The sequence below is a fragment of the Microcebus murinus genome, chromosome 16 (assembly GCF_040939455.1).
Source record: "Microcebus murinus isolate Inina chromosome 16, M.murinus_Inina_mat1.0, whole genome shotgun sequence".
In the NCBI taxonomy this organism is placed as follows: domain Eukaryota; kingdom Metazoa; phylum Chordata; class Mammalia; order Primates; family Cheirogaleidae; genus Microcebus; species Microcebus murinus.
This window is the reverse complement of record NC_134119.1, coordinates 8,300,793-8,326,757: the sequence shown is the minus strand read 5'-3', so window position 1 is coordinate 8,326,757 and position 25,965 is coordinate 8,300,793. Positions and strand designations below refer to the sequence as shown.

The 25,965-nt window shown below is 43.3% G+C and overlaps 1 protein-coding gene across 2 annotated transcripts; it reads right to left on the bottom strand.

Annotated features, from left to right (window-relative positions):
- Positions 1 to 367: 367 nt before the first annotated feature.
- ZNF217 (zinc finger protein 217) lies at positions 368 to 25,525 on the bottom strand. 2 transcript variants are annotated; one of them, XM_012752227.3, is made up of 6 exons: positions 25,351 to 25,525; positions 12,581 to 14,372; positions 8,846 to 8,962; positions 6,469 to 8,040; positions 4,515 to 4,647; positions 368 to 2,534 (listed from the first exon to the last, which is right to left on the bottom strand). In XM_012752227.3, the coding sequence occupies exons 2-5, from the start codon at positions 13,968 to 13,970 to the stop codon at positions 4,538 to 4,540; spliced, it is 3,189 nt and encodes a 1,062-aa protein (XP_012607681.2). In that variant the 5' UTR covers positions 13,971 to 14,372; positions 25,351 to 25,525; the 3' UTR covers positions 368 to 2,534; positions 4,515 to 4,537. The 2 variants fall into 2 exon arrangements, with proteins under 2 accessions (XP_012607681.2, XP_012607682.2); XM_012752228.3 differs by lacking the exon at positions 25,351 to 25,525 and adding an exon at positions 25,013 to 25,106.
- Positions 25,526 to 25,965: the final 440 nt, after the last annotated feature.

The following is a 25,965-nucleotide window of genomic DNA, read 5'->3' as shown; positions in this document are numbered from 1 at the left end:
CTAAATGTCACAAGTGCCTCCCTGTGCGCGAAGGGGAAGACGGCATTTGAGGCGACTAGGAAATGCAGACGTAGACTGGCGGGGTTGGTCGTGAGACATCATTCCTTTAGTTAGGTGTGGCCACGACACATCCTTATCTGTTAGAGATATCTACTCAAGTATTTTAGGAATGAAATTAAATCCTGAGATTTCTTTAAAATCTGGGACCAGGGAGGGGGAATGGGGAGTAGCAAAAAGTTCTGATGAGTGAATGGGGGTTCATTTTCTTACACTAATCCATCATTGTGTATGTTTAAAATTGTATTTATAAAAAGTTAAATAAAACAAAATCAGAAACCAGGAACACAATAATGACCAAAACCCAAGATTGCAAAACACCAAATCTATATTTACATCCACATATAATAACATAACTTTAAGCTGAAATATATCATAAATAAACAAGTAATGTCTACTATTTGACAACTTAAGTATCAACAATTAAAATAAATCAAACTGGAATGAAATAAATACATAAACAAAAATCCAACGAATTGTACCTCTATTATATGTACTGTTGTCTCAAAGGAAAAAAAAACATACAAAACCAGTAGTATACCAATAGTTAATACTGATGGACAAAAAAAAAAAAACATTTTGAAGTACAAAGGGCTGTGAAAAAAATTGGTATTTTTACGTATTCAGAAATGTGGTTGAAAAGGAGAAATCTGAAAGCCCAAAAAATTTCAGCATAACACAAACTGACTTGTTTTCAAATAGATTTGGTGATTTTTTTAAATACAGGTTTAAATTTCAGCCCTCTATTATCACATACCCCCTTTTTAAGATTTCCGTTTATAGTCACAGCAAGCTCTCTGTAACACTCATTGAATTAGGCAAAGACTGAATCAATTATCTTGCAAATGTGTTAATCTTCAAAAATAGGCTATAAAAGTGCAAAACTATGAAAACAAAATCTAGATTATGTACATATGGCTCAGCTTGTGAACAGGAAACAAGGTCAATAGTGTACACTTTCCTGATACAAAGCACTTCATTTCGAGGCCAGCAGACCGATCTCAGTTAGGTCTCCCTTTAGCACAGGAGTTAAGACTTCTACCAAGGACACCTCATGTTGCATAATGGAAAAAAAATCAGGACTCCTTTAGGACTTTATCCTTGCTCTGTGGAGAAGAGCAGGGCCAGAAAAATTAACAGTGCAAATTTATCTTGAAACGGTTTCTTAATAAAATATTCTGTGGCTGCCAAACCCACATACTGCTGAATCAACTCAGCCAGCGACAGCACATTAAAGGAACAAAAGTTTAAAATATCTAGTAAGCCAGCTCGTGGCTCTCCTAAAACCAAAACTGCATGTGCACTGAGAAAAACGTTGCTGCTTCAAAACAACCAAAATGGGAAGACAACTGAGGTCTAGAAGCAGATTCTCTCTCCCCAGGAGGCTCAGCCAGCAGTTTCTTAGTCAGAATCAATGTGTCTATAATTAACTTTAATATGTCCACAGTCAACCTCAATGCCAGACACGCCAAGACTGCCAAATACAAACCTAAAATTTTCAAAAAAACCTTTCATTTCCTTTAAAATTGCTTCCCAATATTTGGAATTCACATATATAATTTAACACTTATATTTTAATGTGCTAATTTAGGCAAAACACTCAAAAAACCTGAATTTTCCAACAAAGATGATTAAATTTGATAGAAAACAAATTTAACTCCACACACAGTTAGGTATGTTTACTTGATATCCGGCTGCTCTATGGAGGAAAAGCTCCTCTGTAGACACCCACTTAGAAACCCCACAAGCCACCCCACCCCTCAGGAGAGGAGGGTGGTGACTCCAGGACAACCTGGAGCGGCCAGGAAGGTGTCTTCCCCAGTTGACATGCTGAAGTTTGGGACACAAGGGCGCCAAATTCAGAATGGCTGACCTCAACACACACAGCACATATTCATAGAGGGTCAATACTTCCGTTTAACAATTTCGTTAAGACAACAATAGATTTCAGAGGATTCAACATAATACAAATCATTGAGAATTTTTTTAAAAACATACATTTTTAAATGAAAGAGCACAAATAGCAGAACTGCTCAAAGTGATGAGCTACATGAGAAAAGGAATACACATAGTATTTGAACAAGCAGGTTTACAACTTAAATATTTACAGATTTTTACCTGAGGTGCAAGCATTATATACTTTTCCCCCACCCCACCCCGCCCTACCCCAAATGATTTCTTTTCAGCAGCGCTCAAGTATGCAAAAATTCCACTTCTTATTTGGTCAATTCTAAAAAAAATATTATTCAGGGACAAAATAGAGATTTCTAGTCCCCACTTGTATACAGCCCAACAACTAGTTTTATTGCTATTTGGTACAAAAGTTAACAGAACAACTTTACAAAACTGTAGTGTTCCTTATATGTTATATGTACAGTACAATCACAGCTTATTTCAGTAGCTTTCACCATTCACTTTCTCAAAGGATGAACTAAAATTTAATTTCATGGAGGGTATGCACTTACATCCATCAAGACCTAAGGAAAAAAAATTAAAAAGTGATTAAGATAAAAACTAAATACAGTTTAGAAAATTAAAAAAAAAAAAGGTATAATAAATGGAACTGAAGGGACCTAGAAATGCAGTGGATTCCATCAGAGTGCAAATTTTGCAATGACGCTATCAGCAGACTAAGTAAATATTCTGCAGTACTAAGGAGATGTGCCTGCAGTGATTTAACTGAGATGATGTAACCAATAATCAGAATGTAATAAAAGTTACATGAAGTCTAAAAAGGCAATTGCCACCTACAAGAAACAAAGTTTATACATTAAGAAACAAAAATATATGGAATGGCCCAGGAATATTTAACAAAACGAACATGATTTATAATAACCTCCCTTCATGAGAAAGAGTGCATTAAATAATTTATCACATAATTTGCTCAGATAACATCTATTTGGTTATCAATATTTCAGACAACAGGCCAGGTGTTGAATGCAAGTGTCCCCTCAAGCTTAGCTAGTGGCAGAAGATGAACACACAGATGACTGGAAACGGGATGAACCACATGCAGAAGGAACACAAAGGAAGCCCCTGACTTCCAGCAAAGATTTTACAGAAATGACAAGAATAGTCCTGAGTACCACAAAGAGGTTGTTATGTAAAGCAGGTGCAGGCAGGATGTTGCAGGTAGAAGGAAATGCAAGCCAAGAAGCCCAGAGCTTACAGAGAGGCCAGCTACCATGTGCTCCCATTGATCAGCTGTAATGTATATTACATGTTACTAATAATCAGTTGCTCATAATCCAAATATTATTGGGTTTTGTGTTCTAATGTAGAGTGGATTTAACATCATTCCTTTGACTGAGGACAGGATATACTTTACTCATTCCCATTCTGCATTTATTATCCTGAGAGAGGAGGCTTCAGAACTGCATAAAGCTGATACTGCCCAGGAGAACATCACTGTTGTGCTCATGTGTGGTCCCAGTGAAAACAGAGAGAAATTCTGCCCTGCACCAGGGCCCTCTTCTCATGTCTGTATCCTAACATCTAGCAAGCACTCAGCAAAGACATTGCTCCAGGAGTGTATGGTGACAGTTTCATGAGACAAGGGTTATGTGAGAAAGAACTAAATCTGTCCAGGAGTCCCAACCTTTTCATTCAACTTTACTGTGAAATGAGACCTAACACAGACATCACACCCTCTGCCCAAACTCTGAATAAACTAACATGTGCAATTCTGATGACACTGCTTGAGCCCTATGGGGTTACTCTATAGTTAGATGCATTTGATATGTGAACCATAAAAGTCGAAATAAACTTTATACTTGCTCCTGTCCCAGGTTTCCCTCCCCCAAGAGGCAAGGGCTTGCAAAAAATTTGAACAAGCTCTTGAACTCGAAGGCTGGGCCCAGACTTTAAATCTGGGCAGACCTAGGACCAAAACCAGGCTCCAGCCACACGTGGACTGAGGAGGGCTTGGAGTAAGCTGCATAATCCAAGCCTCAGTCTCCTCATCTACAAAATGTACAGATTTCCTCCTAACCCCAGGTCACAGACTTTTTCTGTATATGGCCAGACAATAAATATTTTCAGTTTTGCAGGCCATACAGTTTGTCACAGCTACCCAACTTTACTGTGGTAGCAGAAAAGCAGCCACAGGTGACAGGTAACAAAGGGGCGTGGCCATGTTCTAATAAAGTTTTATTCACAAAGACAGGTGGGAAGCTAATTTGCTGATCCCAGACCTAACGCCCCCTGCTGTAGCAAGGATTAAATGAGATCTTGATCATGCAACACTTCACTCGGTGCCTAGCACCAAGTAAATTCCAGTCACTATGAATATTTTTACTATTATCATCACTGATATCCAATGGCCCTGAGCACTCTAGATTTTAAAACAGCTTTAAAAAAAATCAAAATTAAAAAGTAATTTATATTAGACAAGTTAGATGGTTTATTTTCAATTAAGTAAAATCAATACATTATATTTAATTAAAACATATGCTCACCTTTTTTCCCTAAAAATAAGAAATCAAGTTTTTTTGTCATTTGGTCGATAATGTGCATTCCCAATAAAATTTTCATAGTTCCTCTTCTGCAGCATGCTGCTAGATAAGTGTTGATACGACACAGGCCTTTTTCCTGAATGAAAAAAAAAAAGGGTACAGGGGCATTTAAAGTCAAGCAATTAGGTAAGAAGTACATGGGTTAGTATATTTTCAAAACTCCCTAACACTGATAAATCCATGTGTTTGCACAGTTATGGCTGAACTGTTTTTATGAGAACATTTGTTAGCACAGAATTTTGTTGATGTCTCTAAAGCTAAAATTAACAGGGTTCCAAGGCTACCATTAGAAAGAATCAAAAGCCAAAAAAAAGGGGGAGGGAGCATAAAAGTATTTTAAATCTATAGGCATCATGAACAAAAACTATGTAGAAAAAGAGCTTTAAAATAAAACATTTAAGGGAAGACTTGACTTCTAGCACAGAGCCTTTTCTCCCTAAGTAAAGACAAAGTCTTGATTCTTGTCCATTTTAAGCACCATGGGGGGGGGTACTTTTAATCAAAAGGCAGCAAAAATTACTATTTCATCACAATTTTTTATAAAACCCACTGGAGTGTGTGGCAGCAATTGTTTTTTAATTTGCTGTCCCTACCAGACCAATCGCATCACGCTATCCTCACACAGCACTGTCACCACAGTCAGTCCTTAATCTGAAACTAACACAAACTGAAAGGCTTAAAACGACTTTCTCTCTTTGGGGCAGCACGAACCAGCAGAGCTTATATCAGATATAAGAAGGTGCTGTGGTTTGATCAAGTCTGCCAAGAGGGACGTGTACCTGGACACTGTGATCCACCTTTTTATGTGCACAGGTATGTGCCAGGCACCTCTACGAAACGCTACCACCAGGAAAACGTTTCTATGGGAGAACACCAAAGTCATCTACAAGGTTAATGATTTACATATGTGGGAAAATAATGTCATCCTTTAAATTCACTTAATACAGGTGCCCCTCGGTATCTATGGGGCAGTGGGTTCCAGGCCCCCGGTGGATACCAAACCCACGACGCTCGGGTCCCTGATATACAATGTGCATATAAGCTATGCACATGCTCCTGTGTACTTTAAATCACATCTAGACTACTTACGATACCCAATACAATATAAATGCTATGTACATTATAATGTAGTGTTTAGGGAATAATGATAAGGAAAAATGTCTGCACGTGTCCAGTACAGACACAACCATCTAATGCTTTATTCCTCAACATTTTTGACCTGCAGTTGGTTGAATCCACAGATGCAGGAACTGCAGACGGGGAGGGCTACCCGTATTTAACAAACGGTAACTAGGCAGTACAGCGCTAAATGTCCTAATGTCAAAACTGTTCCAAAGGACTGTTTCACCAGCAGTTCTTACACTTTCTGCTCCCAACAGGTGGAGGGGCCCGTGCGGTATTTACTGTGAACCCCTCACACTCCTCCCTGAGGGGGGCACTGGCAGGGCTGCATGTGATCCCAAGCTACACACAGTGGGGCTAGCAAAACCAGGGCAGCAGCAGGCTAGGACTGAGCGCTGGGCCTAATATAATAAATGTGCAAGGCAGGAGAAAAGGCAACGGTGCAGTGAGGTGAGCAGGGCCTTGAGCGGCACCTGGCATGCCAAAGGAAAAGATCAGATCAGCCTGGCGGTTCCCAACCATTTCTTTCCTTCGTGATCACTCCAGCAACAGAGAACAATCAAATTAGCAAGAGGAACTAAATACTCGGGAAAGGTTTAGCCCTGCAGAGGTAAGCTCTGGAGGACCGCAAGCCACTGCCGTATCTGAGACCGGTTCTCTCTCTCTCTCTGTGTACTATCCTCCAGGAACTCTGGCCCCCTGTGGGTGGCTGGCGTCACCTTCCCGAGAACGCAGACAGACAGACACAGGCGCGGCGTAAGCGGGCGGGCGGTACCTTCGAGCGCGAGCGCGGCGCCCGCGGCCGGCCCGCAGGCATAGAGGGGCGCGGGGCCGCCGTAGGGCTTCTGAGCCGTCAGCGCGGTCGGGGGCTCGGCCTCGCCAGAGCTCAGGAACCGCGTGGGCTTGGGGGGCAACACGGGCGACGGGCACACACACTCCTGAGGTAACAGCGACGTGATGCTCCTGACGACGCGGTATTTGGGGAGGTCGTAGGCCCGCCGGTAGTTGGGCCCGGGCTGCTCGGCGTCCAGCGCGGCCGCGCTGCACCTCGGCCTTTTGGGGGGAGGCTCCCCGAAGTCCGCCGCGCCCCGCCCGCAGAAATAGTCTCTCCCCGGAGGGGCCCACGGCCCGTCGTGCTTGGCGGGGTAGTCCACGGAGCCGTTGGCGCCCAGGCCGGGCTGCGAAGAAGGGGCGGCCGGGGGCAGAGGCCTCGATTTCGCCTCAGGCCTTTTCGTTTTGTCAGGCGGCGGCGCGGGGGACGCGGCGGTCTTCGGAAACGTCGTCTCCGGCGGCGGCGTTGGCCTGGCGGCGGCCCCGACCGCGACGCCCTGAGGTGGCGGCCCCCGGTGGTGCGACTTCAGGTTGCTCGGGGCTAAAGTGCTGGCGTCCGTCCCCGAAGCCAGCGGCGCCCGGCCCGGCCCCGGCGGGCTCTGCTTGGCCTTCTCCGAGGGCTGGGCTTTGGACTGCGCCGCCGCGGCCGCCGGGAAAGCCGCCTTGGCCTTGGGCTTGGAGAAGACCGGCAGCGGAGCCACGTCTTTGCCCAGCAAAGCCGGCGGGCACCCGGTGCGCCGACTTCTGAGCGAAGACTTGTTTCTACAGTTTTTGTTGTTAGTGTCCGTGTCGAATTTATGCTCCAGCCTCTGGTGCATAATTAAAACTTCTGGATAAAATGTTTTGAAGGTACAAAAGGGACAGGTGCTGCTCGGGATCGCGTTTTTACCCAAAGACATTCCTGTGCAGTTGTGAAGAGCCCCGAGGGACAGATTTAGAGGCGTGTCACGAGAGTCCGAGCTCGGCTTGTATTTGCAATCTGCTGCCATCTCCGCTTTCTTGTCTCTGGGGCCCGCGTCCGCGTTCCGGTTCTGGGCGGCGCCGCCGTCCGCAGGAGGAGCGCGCTCCTCCTCTGCTTTACAGACCAGGTGATTCGCCTGCGGCTCAGCTGCCGGTCTCTTTCTCTGCACGTCCACGTAAGCAGGGGCAGGACTCTTGTTTACTCTGTCCGCACTGTCGGCTGCACTTTTACTGAAATCCTGAGTATCTTTGTGTGCTGGTGAGAGGACAGCGCTGCCCAGAACGTTCTGAAAGGCAGCAGGCATCTCCTTGAGCTGCTTTGCGGGTGGACTGCCTTTGACATCTTTGGCACCATCAAACAATCTTTTCAAATTTTTGGTTTGCGCACTGTCGGCGGTTAACAGTACATCTTCAGTCTCCTGATTTTTACCATCGTTCTTGACTTCAGCAGCAACATCTATCTGTTTATCCTTGTGATGTCTCTCCAAGTGATACCTCAGAGATGTCTTCTGGGCTGCAGCATAGTCACAGAATTCACATTTATATGGTTTTTCACCTAAAACAAGAAATGGCACTGTATTATAGAAGTTTATGAAAAGCATCAAAATAGATTTGTGGAAACAAGAAGAATCCACTATTTAGAAAATACAGTCTTCCTTTCCTTTTCCCTTCTCAATCTACTAATCTTCATGCATCCAGGATTTCTCATGAGTTCTCCGCTTCATCACACCCTTATTATACTGAATATGTGAAAGTACAAATACATATCTTCAATAGAAAAAACAAAATAATAGCAACAATTCTAACTTATTTATTAATCTTCATAACAGTCCTATGAAGTGATTATTATTCTACTTTTATGGCTAAAAAACTAAACGCACAAAAAGGTTAAATAACTTGCCCAACATTGTAACTAGTACATGGAAGAGATAAAATTCACTTTCTTTTATTTTTTTAATGGGGGAGGGCAAGAGATGAAATTCAAATCTATGTAGCCTCCCATGCCATGGTGCTATAGCTTTCACAATCCAAAGAAAGACTACTTAAACATATTTTCATTTCATTCTAAATCATAAAAATATGAAAAAGATATGGCATTTAAAAATGAGCAGTTTTAATAAAATGTGAATGTCAAGTACAATAGTCACAAACTAAACAAGAAATTAACTTTGAAACAGGCACAGCTCAAGTGACAATTATACTAAAAGAATAAAAATAACAGCTGCAATAAACACAGTACACATTTATTCTTCACTATTCCAAGCATCTGGTAGAATATCTGAATAAAAAAAAGTAGAGAACTATATTATAATTCTTTTTACTAATACATACTTTAAAAAAAAAAAGAAGAAGTTCTTTACCTGTATGGGTTCTGAGATGAATATTGAGGTAATAATTTGAACGGAAAAACTTTCCACAGTAACTACACTCTCTTGAGGATGTGAGATGCTTTATTTTTCCTCCATCATCATTTTTATCTTAAAGCAGAAACAAAAATATTTTATAAGACAGCTGAAGTACATGTATAAGACATACTGAATTAATATTCTTGATATAAGCGTGTTTAGAAAGCATGAAATAATTTTTTTATACCAGGATTGGGGTAGACCCAAAAAGGCTAAAAACACACCAAATGCTGCTTTGAAACTGTTTAAAGTTTTATAAAATGCCTGTGTTTTTGATATTTTTACTCTGGGTATAGCAAAGTGCACTATTAAAGATTCAGTTCTTTGTTTGCCTTAATCACAAGAAAGATCATTTACTAGACCAAACCGCACTGGCAGCTTCCTGATCTCCCCATATCTCTGAGCGAGCAGGACCTGACAACTGAAGGTGGACGTACGGGCTAGCTGGAAAAGCCACCTTCTTCACAATAAGTAATTTAGAAAAACAAGCCAGTGTAAACCGTCAATTCCCCCAACCACCTCAATTCCCCCAACCACCGGAGTTCCGAAAAATAAGCTTTTTATTTTAAGATTAAACAAGTTACCACTAGAGGGTAGCAAGCACAACTTAATCTTCAACAGAAATGAAAGTTTGGCATTGGGCAAATATAGGAAAGTTTGTCAAAATTTAGCTAAGTTTTGGAAAGCAGACTGTATTGCTCACAAGCACTCATGTAGGCAAAATACATCTGACAACTCAAAATCTGTCCCCAAACGGCAACGCGTTAGGCCTTCAGCCTCAATCTTCGAGGGATAATCAGGACAGCACCTTGCAAGTACAAAGTCCACTGTAGACTGATGAAAGCCTGATTCATTAGACTCACACACACGGCCCTCCAAAAGACAGTCAGATGTGCAGCAATTAAAATACCCCTCACCTAAACAAGTAAGTGTAAATAAACGTCCTCTGCTGTAGATCCTATCGTGTACATTATAACAGAAATGACAACAAAGGTCTGGCCAGCTCTAAGTTTAGCATGATCAAACTGGCCATTCTGCCTGCAAAACTGTTATGTCCAATAGAAAGGCCTCTTCTGTCCTCCTTCCATATTTCTGCACTCTAGATTGCCTGCAACTTACTAATTTTAAAAAGTAGCTTATAAGCAGACCTTGGTGAGCTTTCAAGTGTAACAAAGACAGGACTGTACCATCTCTGTTATCCCTAAACTCCCCTCTAGGGAAAGTGTACAGTCACCTTTAAAATGGAGACAACCTAATCTAAAAGGGTGACATAAAAACTGTTAAAAATAAATTTAGTTTTATGATCTTAAAAATAAATTTAAAAAAAAACCGAAATGATAGTACAGTAAGATAAATCTAGAAACCACACAGTAATACACATTTAGGAAAATCAATTCCCTAAATACAGAACCACCAGCTTGCTTTCTTACAATCACACCCAACTAGCTGGGTTTGCACCTTGTTGCAATTTCCTACTTCCAACTGTGTGTGTCAGGATTTATAGTATGTTGCATCATATCCAGAAAGCTATAAAGTGCCTTTACTTTAGAACAAAGGACATGACATTTCCATGTGTCCCTGGCTCCTGCTCTCTCAGCATCACTTCTATCTTTACAGGGTTCTTTAAAGGCATATGAACTTAGGCTGCTGAAATTATCCTTGGGAGGTGGAAGACAAGGATCATGGGCCAATTTTGCAAACAGGGAAATCGGGGCAAAGAAGGGTGTAAGCAACATATAATCAGTTGCAAAACAATGCAGTGGTAGAACCAGAACCAATGCCAAACTGTGGCGCTCCCATCCATGACTGGGTGTTCTATCCACCTTGATGAACCAGCCCAAGTTTTCCATGCCACCTACTAGCAATTGGCCATTTCATTGCTTTCAGGGCATTGTACTAGTACAGTACTGGTACTAGGAGAAACCACTTTGCCACTGTGATTAAAGCCTTTTTTATGATGTCATTGAGACATCATAATGTGTTTTCTAGATTTCAGAAAACTAAAGATTTGTAATAGGCTAAGTGCTAGGCTTCCTATGTGTCAGGAAACTCAAAACATTCCAAATATTTGATATAAAAACTACTGCTCTCACATAGATCACATGATCTGAAAAAGAAATGGGCAATGGCTTAAAAGCAAGTGAAGAGTCCAAAATATTGTATGGTCAAACTGATAATGTGGCTGGCTAGGTATGGTGGCTCACACCTGTAATCACGGCACTTTGGGAGGTCGAGGCAGGCGGATCACTTAAGCTCAGGAGTTCAAGACCAGCCTGGGCAACATATCAAGACCCTATCGCTACAAAAAAAATTGAAAAATTATCGGGGCATGGTGGTACACTCCCTGTAGTCCCAGTTACTTGGGAGGCTGAGGCAGAATCCCTTGAGCCAAAGGGTTCGAGACTATAATGAGCTATGACTGCACCACTACACTCCAGGCTGAACAACAGAGTGAGATCTTATCTCAAAAAACAACGAAAAATTCATCATGGTTCTCTGAGTTCATAGAAAACTTAAAACGCACTGTAAAATTACACTGAAGGAATGAGAAGGTGGCATTTGTTTTAACCAAAGACCACTTTCATAAACAATAATGTTTCTGAGACCAATTCATGTGACCATTATTCACTTGTTGATTAATGTCCTACACATTGGGGGTTTTTAAAAATGGTTTTAAGCAGCAGAATCCTTTATTCAAACAAAATATTAACAGACATGAGCAGCTCTGGCTGAAGTGAAGAAGGCAAAACTCCAAACACAGGTGGAATCCTCTGCCCTGTACAATTCCACTGAGGCTTGGGAAATAAGATGAGCGTGCCTTCAGTGACAGTTTTGTTTCCATAAATGCCACCAGTACATGAAATTTCTACTGAGCAAGTGAGATTTCTTAAAAATATCTTTGATGTGTTCACATTCCCTGTATTTTAGGGACAAATTGTTTGGGTTACTGAGTTACTTGCTAATGGGCACTAGCTTCCCAAACATTAAGGATGGGGTATCAGCCTGCACCAAATGGTTTCTCTAATAACATTTTGGTTCTGGGGGACAATCATTTCCATTACCTTTTGTGATCACTAGAAAACTCATTTGGAATAAATGTATGAGAACTGGGCCTTGATAAGACAGGGAAGTTAATTGCATGTGAAGACAGCTTGTTTTTAGAGATAAGATCAGGAATGGTAGAAAAACTTTAAGTGAAATCTCGCAATCTTGATACTAGGGGCATTCCAAGCCAGATGGTCCTTTGATGAGGGTGCTGTCCTGGGCCTTGTAGAATGTGTAGCAGTGTCCCTGGCCTCTGCCCACTGGATGCCAGCTGCATGCACAACACACACCACTGCACAGCTGTGACAACCCAAAACGTCTCCAGACATTGCCAGATGTCAACTGGGGGCAAAACTGTCCCAGCTGGGAAACAGAGCTTTAGGCCGATACACACACAAAAAATGTGTGTTGTGAGCGAAATACAAAAATCACAGAATTTTCAGAACAAGAAAACTTGATGGGCCTCTTAACACAACCTTGTTATTACAGAAATGAGAAAATTAAGGCCCTGAGAGGCTAAGCGTCTTACACAGAGTGCTGCCAGAGAGCCTGGACCTGGTTCTCCAAACCCCGCTCCCCACCGGCGCCGCCTGGGACACGAACACGGGGAGGACACGGGGAACAGCACGGCCCAGAGCAGCTTACCCAGATGGAGCCCTTCGGGAAGCCCATCCTCAGATCCATCTTCAGAACCACCTTCCCCTCGATCCACGGCTCCGTTCTCATCCAGAGCGGGGGGGAGGTCTGGAGAGCACGTCCCAGGCTGCCTGCCGTCGACAGACATGGTGGGCGACTCGGCGTCCGCCCGTCTGTCCTTCTTGTGCACCCGCGAGTGCAAGACCAGCTGGTGGTAGGTTCTGAACGCTTTGCCGCACTCGGAGCAGTGCGTCGGCTTCTCTTTGTTACTGGGCAACTTTGGGTCCCCGTCCGCAGAAGGCACTTCACCGTTGGAGTGTCTGGACTTCTCTTTATCTTGTGAGAGGCCTGTACAACTTTTATTTGTTTTGGACTTTCCAGAACCTTCCGAATGGCTTTTAGTCACGCTCCAAATTTCTCCAAGTTCTTTTTCTGAACTCGAGTCGTCATTGTCGGTGCTTCCTTCCTGCCCCGACTCCTTCACTTCTTCTTGGCCGACGGCGACCTTTCCTTTGGTGGCCAGCTGCCAGGCCTGGTAGGTGGTGAACGGGTCGAGCTGAGGTATCCATTTCACGAGCTTCTTCGCCGTTTCAGGGTGAGATTTTGGTCTTAGGTTTAAAAACCGCAGGAACTCTTCCCTCGGAGGAGACATTCCCTCTTGCTGAGAGCCTGTTTGTGGACTACTGGGCCCGGAAGCAGTTTTTTTGGTGTGCATCTTGCTGTGCCCAATGAGACTTTCTTTATTTGGAAATAGGAAGCCACAAACCATGCAGATTTTGTAAGGAGATGAGATGCTCTCGGCTGCATGTGCCTGTACGACCTCGTTGATGGTTACTGGGCTCTCCAAGCCTTGTTGCAGTTTGTTCCTGGCCCCCGACTTGCCATTATGTGTCCGCATGTGATTTTTTAGAAACCACGGCTCCTTGAATCGTCTTCCACACATGTTACACCCGTAAGTGAAAGAGTCCTTGTGCTTCTTCATGTGGATCTCAACATCAAAAGCGACTCTAAATGTCTGCCCACATACCTCACAGCTAAACTCTTCGTTTTCTTTGCCGTTCTTGTCCTTTGGAGGCTCTGTTCGCACTTGACTTTTATCAAGAGGACTAAGATACTCGGCTTCCACCCGCAGCACTGCTGGCTCACAAAGGGTCGGCCGATGCTGCGTTAAGACATGTTTATTAAGGTCTTCTGAATGCGCGAAGGTCTGGCTGCAGAACATGCAATCCAAAGGCATGTATCCCTCTATCTGGATGACATTTTTTTCTTGCGTAGCTCTGAAAGGAACAGCAGTGGTCCCTTTTATCGACATGGCATCATCTATCTCCATCTGCGTGCCAAGAGAACTGCCAATCACTTCTGGCCCATCCATGTACACTAAGAGGGATTGGGTTGGCATGGTTCCTGTCACTCTAGGTTTTATAAAAAAAAAAAAAAACAAAAAACAAAAAACAAGAATCTCAAAGTTTCCTTGGGGAATTTCCAGAGTTGGAATAAGGCCACTTGTAAGACTTGTCACTCACACCTCCAGCAGCCCTGGGCTTCAAAACTAGAGCAAATATTTATTATAAAAGTTCAAAACAAAGTATATAGTCCTCTAACTTCTTATCTTCAGAAGTTTTAGGAAGCTCAGTGATAGTGTCACTGGTTCTTTCCACAAACAAGGCATACAGACTCCCCGATGCTTTGATTCAAATATGAATCAGCACAAAGCATTAGTTCTCTTTGTCTCCATTGAGTGAGTGATTCAATTGAGCAAGAAGTCAATCCCAGCAACCTGGAGACAAGGGATTTCCAAACCCTAGAGGAAAAAAAATAGGAACGGTTAGCTACACCCAGAGAAAAGAGAAGGCTGGCACGGATGACTCATAGGGTCTTTTCCACAAGGCCGAAAAGGCGACCAATTCAGTTGCTTCACTTTTAACTAACATACAGTGCATCCTGTTAAACATGCTTGTTAATTAAATCATTGGTATTTTATCCAGTCAGTACACTTACTAAATCAGAATTTCATCCAGTTAAACTTAAGACATGAGGCTTTACTGATTTAAATCTAAAACGTCAAGTTTTAGGGCAGAAATTGTTAAATTCGGTTGACTATATTTTAAAAGCCACTAAAATGTACATGTGTACCTGCTAAACAGCCTCCCCAGCCTAAAGACTATAAGAACTGTGAAAAAAGTTGAGACGACAAAATGAAACCACTTTCTCAAGTAAAATGTTAGTGCTTAAAGCCAGTGCTTAAAACTGGCTTATATACAAACAAATCTACATACAACAAACACAAATGGCCAAAACCACAAGGGAAGATAGCACATACAGGGCTCAGCGACATAAGCACACAAAAACAGGAACCTTTCCTAACATCCCCATTCAGGAAACACGGAACCCCTCGGGACAGGTACCCGTCTTGGCCAAGGGAACCTTGATATGCTGCGGCTCACTGGATATTCCAAACCTCAACTCACTGTCCAAATCCCAGTTTGTTTTCAACAATTTTCTGCCTCCAGTAAGCGTTGGGTAGGACTTCCTAGTCCAGACAACAGGTAAGGAAATGCACACACAAGGCCACTCTCTGAATGTATAAACTGAATTTAAAACCCTCAACACAGCAGAACCTGCATAGCTCAGTCTTCAATCAGAAAATGGATCCACCTCTCACCTGAGGCCCTAGCCGGGTAGAAGATGGATTATTTAGCTCACTGGCTCCAACTTAGAAGTGAAATTTATTTCATTCTTGGAGAAGAATTAACCTCTAAAGCCAATACCCTCTACCTTTATGGCAAGTGTAAGAATTGCTTTTAAACAGTCCCAACTACCTTGAAACTTAAATCAGTTAATTCTACCGAAGAAAACAAAAAGACAGGCAAATTACGCCCACTGCAGGCCATGTACAAGCACAACAACAGAAAACATTTACTTTCCTTCTCTCCACTTCCTTAAAGAGCAAGGCAGAGGAAACAGCTCTTCCCTCCTTCCCATTCCCAAAAAAGAAATTCTCGTACTCCTTGTTATCTTTAGTTTTGAATAAATTAGATCTCTAGTATTAAGCTGCTCTAAATAAGACTGCAGATCAAAGATTAGGGTGAAGAAAGAACTTACTGAAGTTTTTAATCTCAATTTCTCAGTCTTTTCTTTGTGGCAATCACAATGGAGGCTACTAACTAATAAGCACACCAGCTGGTCACCAGCCTGGTGCTTCGGAACAGAACACTCCAGAGACCTGTGTTCTAGCCTGGCTAAGTCACAACCGTAAGGATGTCACCACACACCTCTCATCTTTCCAAATCTATTTAACACCACTGGTTAAACGATAGGGTGGTCCTGAGAATTTCAAAATTCTATGGTTATGGGGACAGATTTGCACATTCAAAAAAATGTTCGATGACTCTGCTAATCAGAATATTAAATGATACTTGGATAAGGGGCTGCTAAATTAGGTTTCTATGCAGTCATTCAACAAGTATTTACTGAGAGCCAATGTCCCAGGCAATGTTTTAATATGAACAGCACATACTCTAGAAAAGCAGTTATGAAACTGACACATTTTCACTGTCCAACAGTTAAGTTAAATGAGAAAAAGAGAAACCATTCCATGAGTTCTACATAAGGCCACATAGACTCATTTCAATTTAAATAAAGATTGTCATTTATTTGAGGTCCTTCCTTTTAGGTGCTAAAATATGCTTTTCTAAAAAATGACATAGTGGTGTACAGCAAATAGTGGGGGGTTTTTTGTTTTGTTTTTTTTTAATGTCCTCATTTGGCAAAATCAAAGTCAGTCCCCATGTCAGGCCTCAACATTATTTTTGTTGTTAGAAATTTGACTAATCTGTGAAATTTAAAAACTTTTGAGAAGCCTACTTTTCTACAGATATCTTTTCTAGAAAGAAAGAAAGAAAGAAAGAAAGAAAGAAAGAAAGAAAGAAAGAAAGAAAGAAAGAAAGAAAGAAAGAAAGAAAGAAAGAAAGAAAGAAAGAAAGAAAGAAAGAAAGAAAGAAAGAAAGAAAGAAAGAAAGAAAGAAAGAAAGAAAGAAAGAAAGAAAGAAAGAAAAGACAGACACCAACCTTACACTCAATCTCTTGATTAGAAATAGGATGTGGGTATAGGCCTATTATTCCCCCCTCCTCTCCCCAGGGTAACAGCATAACTTACAGCCTAACTTAGTCACTGGAAATACTCAGGAATATGGTTTGGTTCCAATTTTTATCTCTGAAATTTTCAAATATCTGGGTTAAGGAAGTCACCACATATCACCCTGTAACACAAGACCTTCTGAGATTTCCCTGGAGTGAAGGATGATAAGGGAGGCACAGTGGGAAATGATCTCAGGAGAAGAAGAGCTTAGGTTTTGCCTGGGAGGGTGAACAGCCTGGGAGGCCTGGCAGCGAGGGAAGGGAACCCTGGGCCAACAGGCCTTCTTGTGTGGCCAAATGGGGAAGAACCTCCCAGCAAAACAGAGGCACTTCTTCCTTCAGGGAAGCTTCTGGGACAGATCCTAATAGTCATTAATTGTGCCCAGCTGTCCTGAGCCCTAGCCTACCTGGTTCCAGGGTGATCCTTACTGCCCACCGCAGAGGCGCCTTCCCTGACTACTTACTGCCCAGCACACGCCACGACCATGGTGCACACCATGCCCAGCTCAGCGAGGACTGCCTCTGACGACTTCTGTCAAGATCTAAAACTGCCCAAGTTCATGTGTCTGCTTGCAACTGTCTTTCTCTGCCACCTGTTTTAGATCTTAAGGACAGAGTCCCTGTTACCCAGTTCACTGCTGTCCCCGGTGCCTGGCACAGGGTCAGGCCTTCAACAAACACCTGGTGAATAAACATCACGTAATTGGTACAGGCAAAGAATCAGTATGCACATGTTTGGCCGCAGTCACTAACCATAAGTGATCAGATATTAAAATTAACTCCAGTGTTCATCAAAATGTCTACATGACTATCTATGGCTGCCATCTGATTACCATTCTGCAACTTCGGGAGTGTAATAAAATGTAAAAAAAAAAAAAAAAAAAAAAAAAAAGAATCATATGTAATCATACCATAAAGTTGACCAGCACAAGCAAAAACCGCCATCACTTGGATTTATACCCACTTCTCCTTATGACCCACCAAAACAAAAATGCTGGGCGTGCTGGGGAAATCTTTGATAGCAAATGCCCCCAGCTCTCTCCACTTAGAAACTAAAACGTATGTAGACAAAACACTTCCTTAAACTCTAAAACAGTAATACTTTAAACCAGGTTTACATCACTTAAAACCAATTTGCTAAACAAAAATCTTTAAAGTGGTTGTGATAATAAAGACTTAATAGAAATTCTGATCTAATCGCTGTCGAATAAGGATTTCGTGTGTATGTGCACACACGTGGGCCTTCCCAAGACCCTGCGGCCTTCAGTACGGCACACAGCACCCAACAGTGACCACCCTGCTGATAAAGGAAACCGTCCTTCTTGACAAAGCACTGAAGGGGGAGAGGGAGGATGTTGTAACCCAACACTATACTCTAACGCTTTTATAGTTTTCAAGAAAGCAAGCATTCTGAACACACTAAGCTTTTCGAAAGTTACTTCACAAAAATGTCTCTCAATCTTTAAAAATATTTTTAAACCTTCACTCAAGTAAACAACAGAACCTAACCATCAGCCCTACACATACAGTGCCTAAGTCAGGAAGTTATTCAATATAAGCCTATATTGAGAGATACTAGTGTTTAATTTACATTGTGATCATTTAACTAGATACTTTTTTAAAATTTTAGCACAACCTAATCTTTGAAATCCAATGGATAACCACATTGCTATAAATGCCTGGAATACAAGCGTGATGTTCTTTAGGGCACCAGCTAGACACTGATTTGTGACTAAAGCTGTGAAGTCTGCTACTACCTGTAGATCTTGAAATCAGCAAATATTACACATTATACATGGCTTATTGAAAAGCACAATAATTTGCACTTAAGTATAACAAATTAGGGGCAACAGCCACCTTGCTGACAATTGCTGTAACTTGGAAATATTTTTCTTGACATACAGGTGTACTGAAACTGTTAACCTTTAGAGACAACATGACTCTGTGTTTCAGCTGAACAGGGTATCTTACATTCTTGATATGGGATATTTTATATATCATAGTACGGAGCAATAAGGTATTCAAAAGCTCTCAAAAACTGTCAAAAACACAGAAAAATTATATTTTTATACAAGTACCTTGCCTACAGATCTACTTTTTCCCAGGTTACTAAAGTGTCCAAATAAATGTTCATTAAAACATTCAACTTAAACTGCTACTCTCTGGCCAATGCATTTGTATCCTTAAAATTATAAAATTATCTCCAAGATCTGGTTAGGAAGCTTACAGTTTTTCTCTAAGATTTCCCTCTATATTTTACTCATACGATCTTTTCTATATCTATTGACTAGATTGGAGAAAACTCTACAAAGCAACCCACAGTAACAATGAGAAGCTACAGGTTTATTTGTGTTTTAAATCCTTTAAATCCTTCAACATTATTTCAAGGAAATCACTAAGGTCACACCCATGAGCTAAATGGTCAACTCAATTTTCCTAATATAGCTGTGGACAGAGGCTAAAAAGTTAAGCAAAAAAAACCTCAATTAGAATATTCAAAGTTTCTAATCAACATTACAACCTAAATTCTTCATAGACAAAAGACTGTTCACAGGCAAAATTTGGGAAGATCCTATAGGAAATAATCTCATTTTCTTGAAACTGTTTATAAATGATCAGCTCTAAACAGGATTAGAGACCAAAGTACTATAAAAATATAATCATATTAACATATTTGAGTGTCATAATTAGAAACTGCCTGATTCATCCCAAATCAGTTAAGGTCAGTTAAAGGATCTTAATAAGAATTTAAAGTATCACATATTAGTTTTAGTTTCAATATTAACAGATACTGTAATCTGCAAACTAGCTTTTAAAAAATTCCATCTTGACCTGAAAAAGAGTTATAAGGGAAGTGAATTTTTTTTATTTTAATTAAGCAAGATTACACATTGCTATCTGTCAGTTTCCACCAGTAATACTACTTAACCAGTACAACCGTAAATATTCTGAAAAGATCTGACAAGCCTAACTATATCAAAAAAAGAGATTTCAGCAAATTAAAAAATAAACTGTTCTATCTTTATCTATACTCTTAACTCTCTACAAAGAAAACACTGAACATGTGTACTTGTGTATGTACAACACATATGTATACACAAACAACTGTATGTATATGTACGCACACACACAAATAATTATGACCATTACATTACACTACTACTCACTATACCACTTTTGAGCTTTTTGAATTAGACTCAATTAATTTAACTAACTTCAGTTAAATACGATCTTGGGCAATACCTTTTAAGGCATAAGACCTTTCTTTAGCAACATTTAAATAGTGCCCGCCCTACCATTTGTTGAATAAACACTAAAGTTGTATGTCTGGCTTTTTCAAGTCACCTGTTTGCTTTCAAAACTAAAGGGAAAAGTCTCCTTTCCATTAATAATACAATCACTGTTCAGTAGATTTAGAATGTTAAACTGAAAAAACTTATCAGAAAAGAAATGAAAACAGTACTTCTGACATAACTGAATTATTTAAATTATCCCGATTTTGATACAGGTAGGAAAAGTAAAAACAAGTATTTCTCCTAATACTGACTAAAGAACATAACTGGAGCTTCCATTTCCAGTCCATTTAACTACATTTGAAATTCAAAAGGTTTCCAGACACACTAGGAACTAATGGAACACCAATACAAAAACACTCCACAACCCCATTAAAAAAAAAAAAAACCAGCATCTGACTCTAGTAGAGGCATGTGGAGGTCAAAAACAACTTTGGTAAAGCTTACAAGAACAAAGGCTAAGAAATTAATTCTCTCAAACAACTTACTCAGCTGTCTTTTCAGGTTTAGTAATTTTATTTCTCAACTTTATCATAAAATTACCAAACTGGCCCCAAATTTCCAGTAACTCAGTTATGCTGATATCCTGGGCAGGAAGTAATGGGGATATTGAGAACAGCCAGTCAACAAATGCTCAGATGTAAAGATTCCCAAAGTTAAATATAAAAGGGTAATTTGCAGCGGCAGCTGGCTAATGGGGGATTCCCCCCTATTTATTTGGAAGACAGATGTGGACAAGAATTGAGTCTGCTCGTCATGAGCTACAGATTTTAGGAAAGAATGGTCCCTGTTCTTCCACTTCCTTAAAGTCAGATTTTTATCTGCCCTCGTGGTCTAAATTCAGAAACCTTTGCCCCACATACCATTGCAAATTTGTCTAACTATATTACTGGCCAGAGAAAAATAATCCAGATCACCTTACTCCAAAAAAAAAAAAAAATCAGCATTTCATAAAAGTATCTATACTGCCCCCAAAATGAGGCCATTAAGTTATATTTAATAACCAGGCTTCTCTCCCCCCCACCACCAATTTCAGAAATGTCCTGCTGTCTTTGTGGAATACATTCTTTCTTCCACACCATTTAAACTAGTTAACACCCCTCCCCCCAAAAATCTGGAGATGAGATGTGGGGATCAGGATGCCTCCATTGTTACAAATTTCATTTACATGCTGTAAGTAAATCCTTTGCTGTTCAGAATATTTGATAAGATGGGGATTCCTTTAATTCCATTTCAGTAGCTGTTCTGTAAAAACGTTCCAGGTTTTTATTTAACACCCCTGTCATTTGAAAACTATTTTACTATATATATATATATATATATATATATATATATATATATATATATCCAATTACACTAATTTAAAATCTCATTACCTTAATTTTATTCTATTGGAATACTCAACCGTTTATATGAGTGTCTCACGTTTTCATTCCTACTTTATAATTCTGAAACTTGAAAACATTTAGCCATTGTTCATACTTCAGCTTCACCTTTCCCATTCATTTATTAAACATACTGCTACTGGATTAAACTGAAAAAGGAAACTGGCAATGAACCATTTAAGACAAATCATACACCCAACTTCAAAATCAGTAACATACAGGCCATACTGGCATACGTGAGATGGAACAATCTAAACTGAATATTTTTTTAAGCAAATGGAAACAAAGCCTCATATAAAACATAAGAAAGGTCCAATCATTTACTTTCACAAGAGAATCAGATAAAAGTAGATCCTTTTTTGAAGTAGTATCTTTTAGGCACTCAAGAGACCTTAAAACTACTCAAAAGTTCTTATCAACCAATATCATGTTTGTGACAACTGTGAGAAAAAGAAAAGAATGTAATTTTATAAAGTGGGAAAACAGGGCATCTTTGGGGACCCCTGAGGCTCTAATCAAGCTTCTCGGAATTAAGAGTGCTCTGGGGTTGAGAAATGGCAACCCTGCTGTGGCAAAAACATACCATTTCATAATGTTGTTAAAAGAGAAAAAAGTGATTAGCATGTATCTGCAATGAGGAGATAGAGAGACTTAGTCACTGCCGGGCCATTATATTCCTTAATTATTTCATCAGTTTATAAGTGACTTGATGATTAAGTCTTATTTTCAGATTTCCTCTAAAATAAGTCCACTGGAAGGGGATTAGGGGCTCCTATTCCTCCTCAAGTTTCCCTGCCAAAAATGGAGGATTACAAAGAAAATGCAAATCTACCCCCACCTTAAAAGTAAAGGCAGTCAAAGTCAAAACCTTCACCCTCCTCCCCTTCCTCCTCTACTACCTGGGGGAAAAAAATGAGCTGTTATCCAAATAGATTCTTCAGGGTAAAGGGGGAAAACTTTTTCTACATATTTTTTCTAAGTGGTGTATTAGTTCCTTTTTTGAGTAAGAAGTGAAAGGGAATATGAACCCAACACAACTACTAAACTTCGATCTCACTAGTTATTAAAAAAACAGCAAAGGTCAAACTGCAAAGTGTTAGGAGGTGTTATGAAGACAAAAGGATTAAAAGAAAAGAAGTAGGACACTAAAGAAAAGCATGTGTCCTTCACCAAAAGTCATAATCTTGTCCCCTACTTCCTCCTCCTGTATGCAAATAAATACACAATTCTAAAGAACTAGCCTTCCTCATCACACCAAATAATTAAAATTCCAAATAACCAGGTTATTAATCCTATTCTAACAATTCAAATTATAACTCTGCCCTGTAGCTATTGACAACTGAATTTTTAAATAAGTCACTGCCTCTTGAATTGAATACTTATATAACTGATTAAAGATGGCAGAAATTTGGGGGGAGGAGGTAACTTCTAAAACATCAGGATTTAAAAAAAAAAAAAAAAAACCCCAAACACTGCTAACAGTCTCCAGAACACTGAACAAAACAGTATCTAAAATAAACATGACTTCTCAGAAGGAAAAAAAAAGTTATCTACCATTAAGGACACACCTTAAAAGTTCTTAGCACACATTAACTAAGCAAGCACAAACTAGTGGCTCAACTGTTATATATTTCAGACAAAAAGCAGGGAGGCCATTACTCTGCACTTGTTACTATAGACACATAAAGACTTTTTAGAAACTCTCCGTCTATTACTCATTCTCAAAGTATCATAAAACTTAGCATTCTGAGTCCTGTTTGGTATCAATCAAGGCAGTCCATCCACTTGAGGGGGGAAAAAGTACAGTAGAAGAAGAACATTTTAAATGTGCTTCTTGACACATACAAAAGGGAAGGTAAAAGGCCTCCTAAGACCCGTACCTAGTCGCCGGGCCTGGCCGGCAGCTGTTGCTACCTCGCCTTTTCTTTTGTTGAGCTTAATCTCATGTCAAGTCATTCAACCAACTCAAAAGTGATGAAGACATAATTGAATCAACCTGAACTAAATCAGACCTAGGCTGCTTAAAACATACAGCTTAATGGTTCCAAACGATCTAGAAAACCAGCTACCCTGTAGTACTCACGGTGGTCAATAATACACGACCCTAAACTGGCCAAGGGACCACTGCGACCGCCAGTTAACACATGTTTAGGAATGTTCCAAAGCTTCAAGCCCTATAGGCTGATTCAGGAAGATAAATTGAGGCTCAAGGAATTTGAAAGTGGAACAACACACTAAAGCCTTAAGTCTTGAAATGACTATCCTTTTCTTGGGGGGGAAAAACACACACAAAACAAAAACAAAAACAAAAAAGCCAGGGGGGAAAAATTGCTGCTGCTTCCAGTGTGGACAGGATACTGGGGTCCCAGAAGTGGCCACTGGTGGCTTTTTCTTGCTCCCTTAACTGAATCTTGCGGAAAACCGTCCCCCACACACACACCCAATGCTCTACCCCCACCCCCACCCCGCCCCACCCGCCAAGAATGGTCCTCCCCTGCTCGGCGCCCCAACCCTGAATCCCAAAATGTGGGTTCGAACCCTGGCCCTGGCCGTCCTCCCAGCTCCCCGAGAGCAGGGCCCGCCCAGGCAGCCCCGAATCCACCCCCGGGCCCCCAGCAGCGCCTCCCTCCGCATCCCGCACTCGGGGGCACGTCCAGAGCAAGAGGGCTCCACATCCGAAACCGAGCGGTTTCGCCACTCGGCGCCTCCCGGCAGAAACTTCCCTTTTAAAAACAAAAAAAAGAAGAAGAAGAAGAAGAAGAAGAAACACACTTTGGGGCTAACATTTCAATCCCTCCTGCCCTCTGGAGTTCCTACTTCTGCTCCCAGCTGGCCCTGAGTGTCCCACCGGAATGGAGAGTTGTGCAGACAGTCTTTTAAGAGTTTACAGGGCACTGAAAGAGGGTTTTCTTTTTAAATCTTTAAAGAGAGTAAGGGAAAAAAAAAAAACAACACCTTATCACAACACATCCAGGAAACGCAGCCCAGTGCGCCGCCGGCTCGGGGATGGGCAGGCGACTCGGGGCTCCCAGGGACGGATTTTTGGGAGCCCGGGAGGGTCACCGGGGCGCGCCCCGGGGTCCGCGGCGAGGCCCGGCCCCTCCCGCGGCCCGTGTAGACGCGCCCTCCGCCCTGCCCGTGTGGACGGTCCCGGCCATTGTTTGCGGGGGATGCCTATTCGGACGCATTGTTTTGGCTGTTCCCAACTTGCCCCGGCCCCTCCCGGGCCACCGCGGGGGACCCCGCGCCGGCGCCCTCCGCGCTGCCCGCCCCCCGAGGCCGGGTCGGCGACCCGGGGGACCTGCCCCGCGGGGCGACCCAACTTTTCGGGGCAGCTGCCCGCCCGCCCGCGCAGCCCCCGGCCCCCTCCGGCCGGCCTCGGCCGCCGGCCGCGAAAACGGGGGCCCCCGCGCCCGGGCCATTCGGAGCACTTCCAGCGGCGAGTGTGACGCCAGAACACCGCCGTGCGCGCCGGGGTCGCCCCGCACCTCCGCGCCCGCGGGGCCGCTCCGGGCCGGTGCGGACGGGCGCCCCGGAGGCGCGGGGCCGGCGGACGCGGGGGTCCCCGGGGGCGAGGCGGCGAGGGCCGGGACACTCGGGGGGCCGGGCGGGGGCGCCCCCGTTACCTGCGGCGCCGGCTCCTCGGCCATTTCCTCGCTCGGCGGCGGCCGGGGCTGAACTGACACCGCTCGGCGAGCCGGGTTTGAATGAGGAGGGAGCGGGCGCGGGGAGGGGGCGGGGAGGCGGAGGGAGGGAGGCGGCGGGGATCCTCCCGGCCTTTTGTGCGGACACCTCCCGGGCTCCGCGCCCGCACCCGGCCCCCCGAAACAGACGGGGCCCCCGGGCGAGGGCGAAGCATCCCTCGGGGCGCCTCGGGGCCGCGCGCCTCGAAGACCGCCCCCCCGAAAGGGAGCCCCCCCACCCCGTCCCACCCCCGCCCGGGAGATTTGGGGGCCGGGCTCACCTCGGGCGCGGGGCTAAGGTGAGCGGGGCGGGGGTGCGCACGGGGGCAAAGGCGCGGGCGCCCCCTACTCGTCCGCGCGGGGACAGTGCAGGCGCGGGGGGTCCCTAGCGCCGCCGTGGCGGGTCCCTAGAGCCGCCGTGGCGCGGCGCGTCCGGCGCAGGGGGACTGTTGGGTCAGAAAGTGCTCCGGGAGCAGCTGTTGCGCCCTCCCTCGGCCCCGCCCCCGGCCTCCACCGGCCGCCGGCCCCGCCCGCGGCCCCGCCCCGGGCCCACGTGACCCGCGCGGGCGCGCCCCTGCCCCGCCCACCGCCGCGGACTCCGCCCCCGGGCCGCGAGCGAGCGGACGGGCGCGCGCACTCCCAGCTCTCGCCTGGGGGAGGGGGAGGGTTCCCGCGCACGCGCGCGCCTTACCGCCGCCCCCAGCTCCGCTCCCCGCCTCCCGCCATCCGGCTTAACGTGGCGGGCTCGCGCCCCGGCGGTTCCACTGACAGGTACTCGGGGAGGGGGGCCACGTGGGTAGTGCGCAGGCGCAGACCCAGGCCTCGGCCCCGCCGCCTCCCCCCCCTTGCAAGGTGTGCCCAAGCGAGGGGAGGGGCCGGTGGCCCGAACTCCTGGG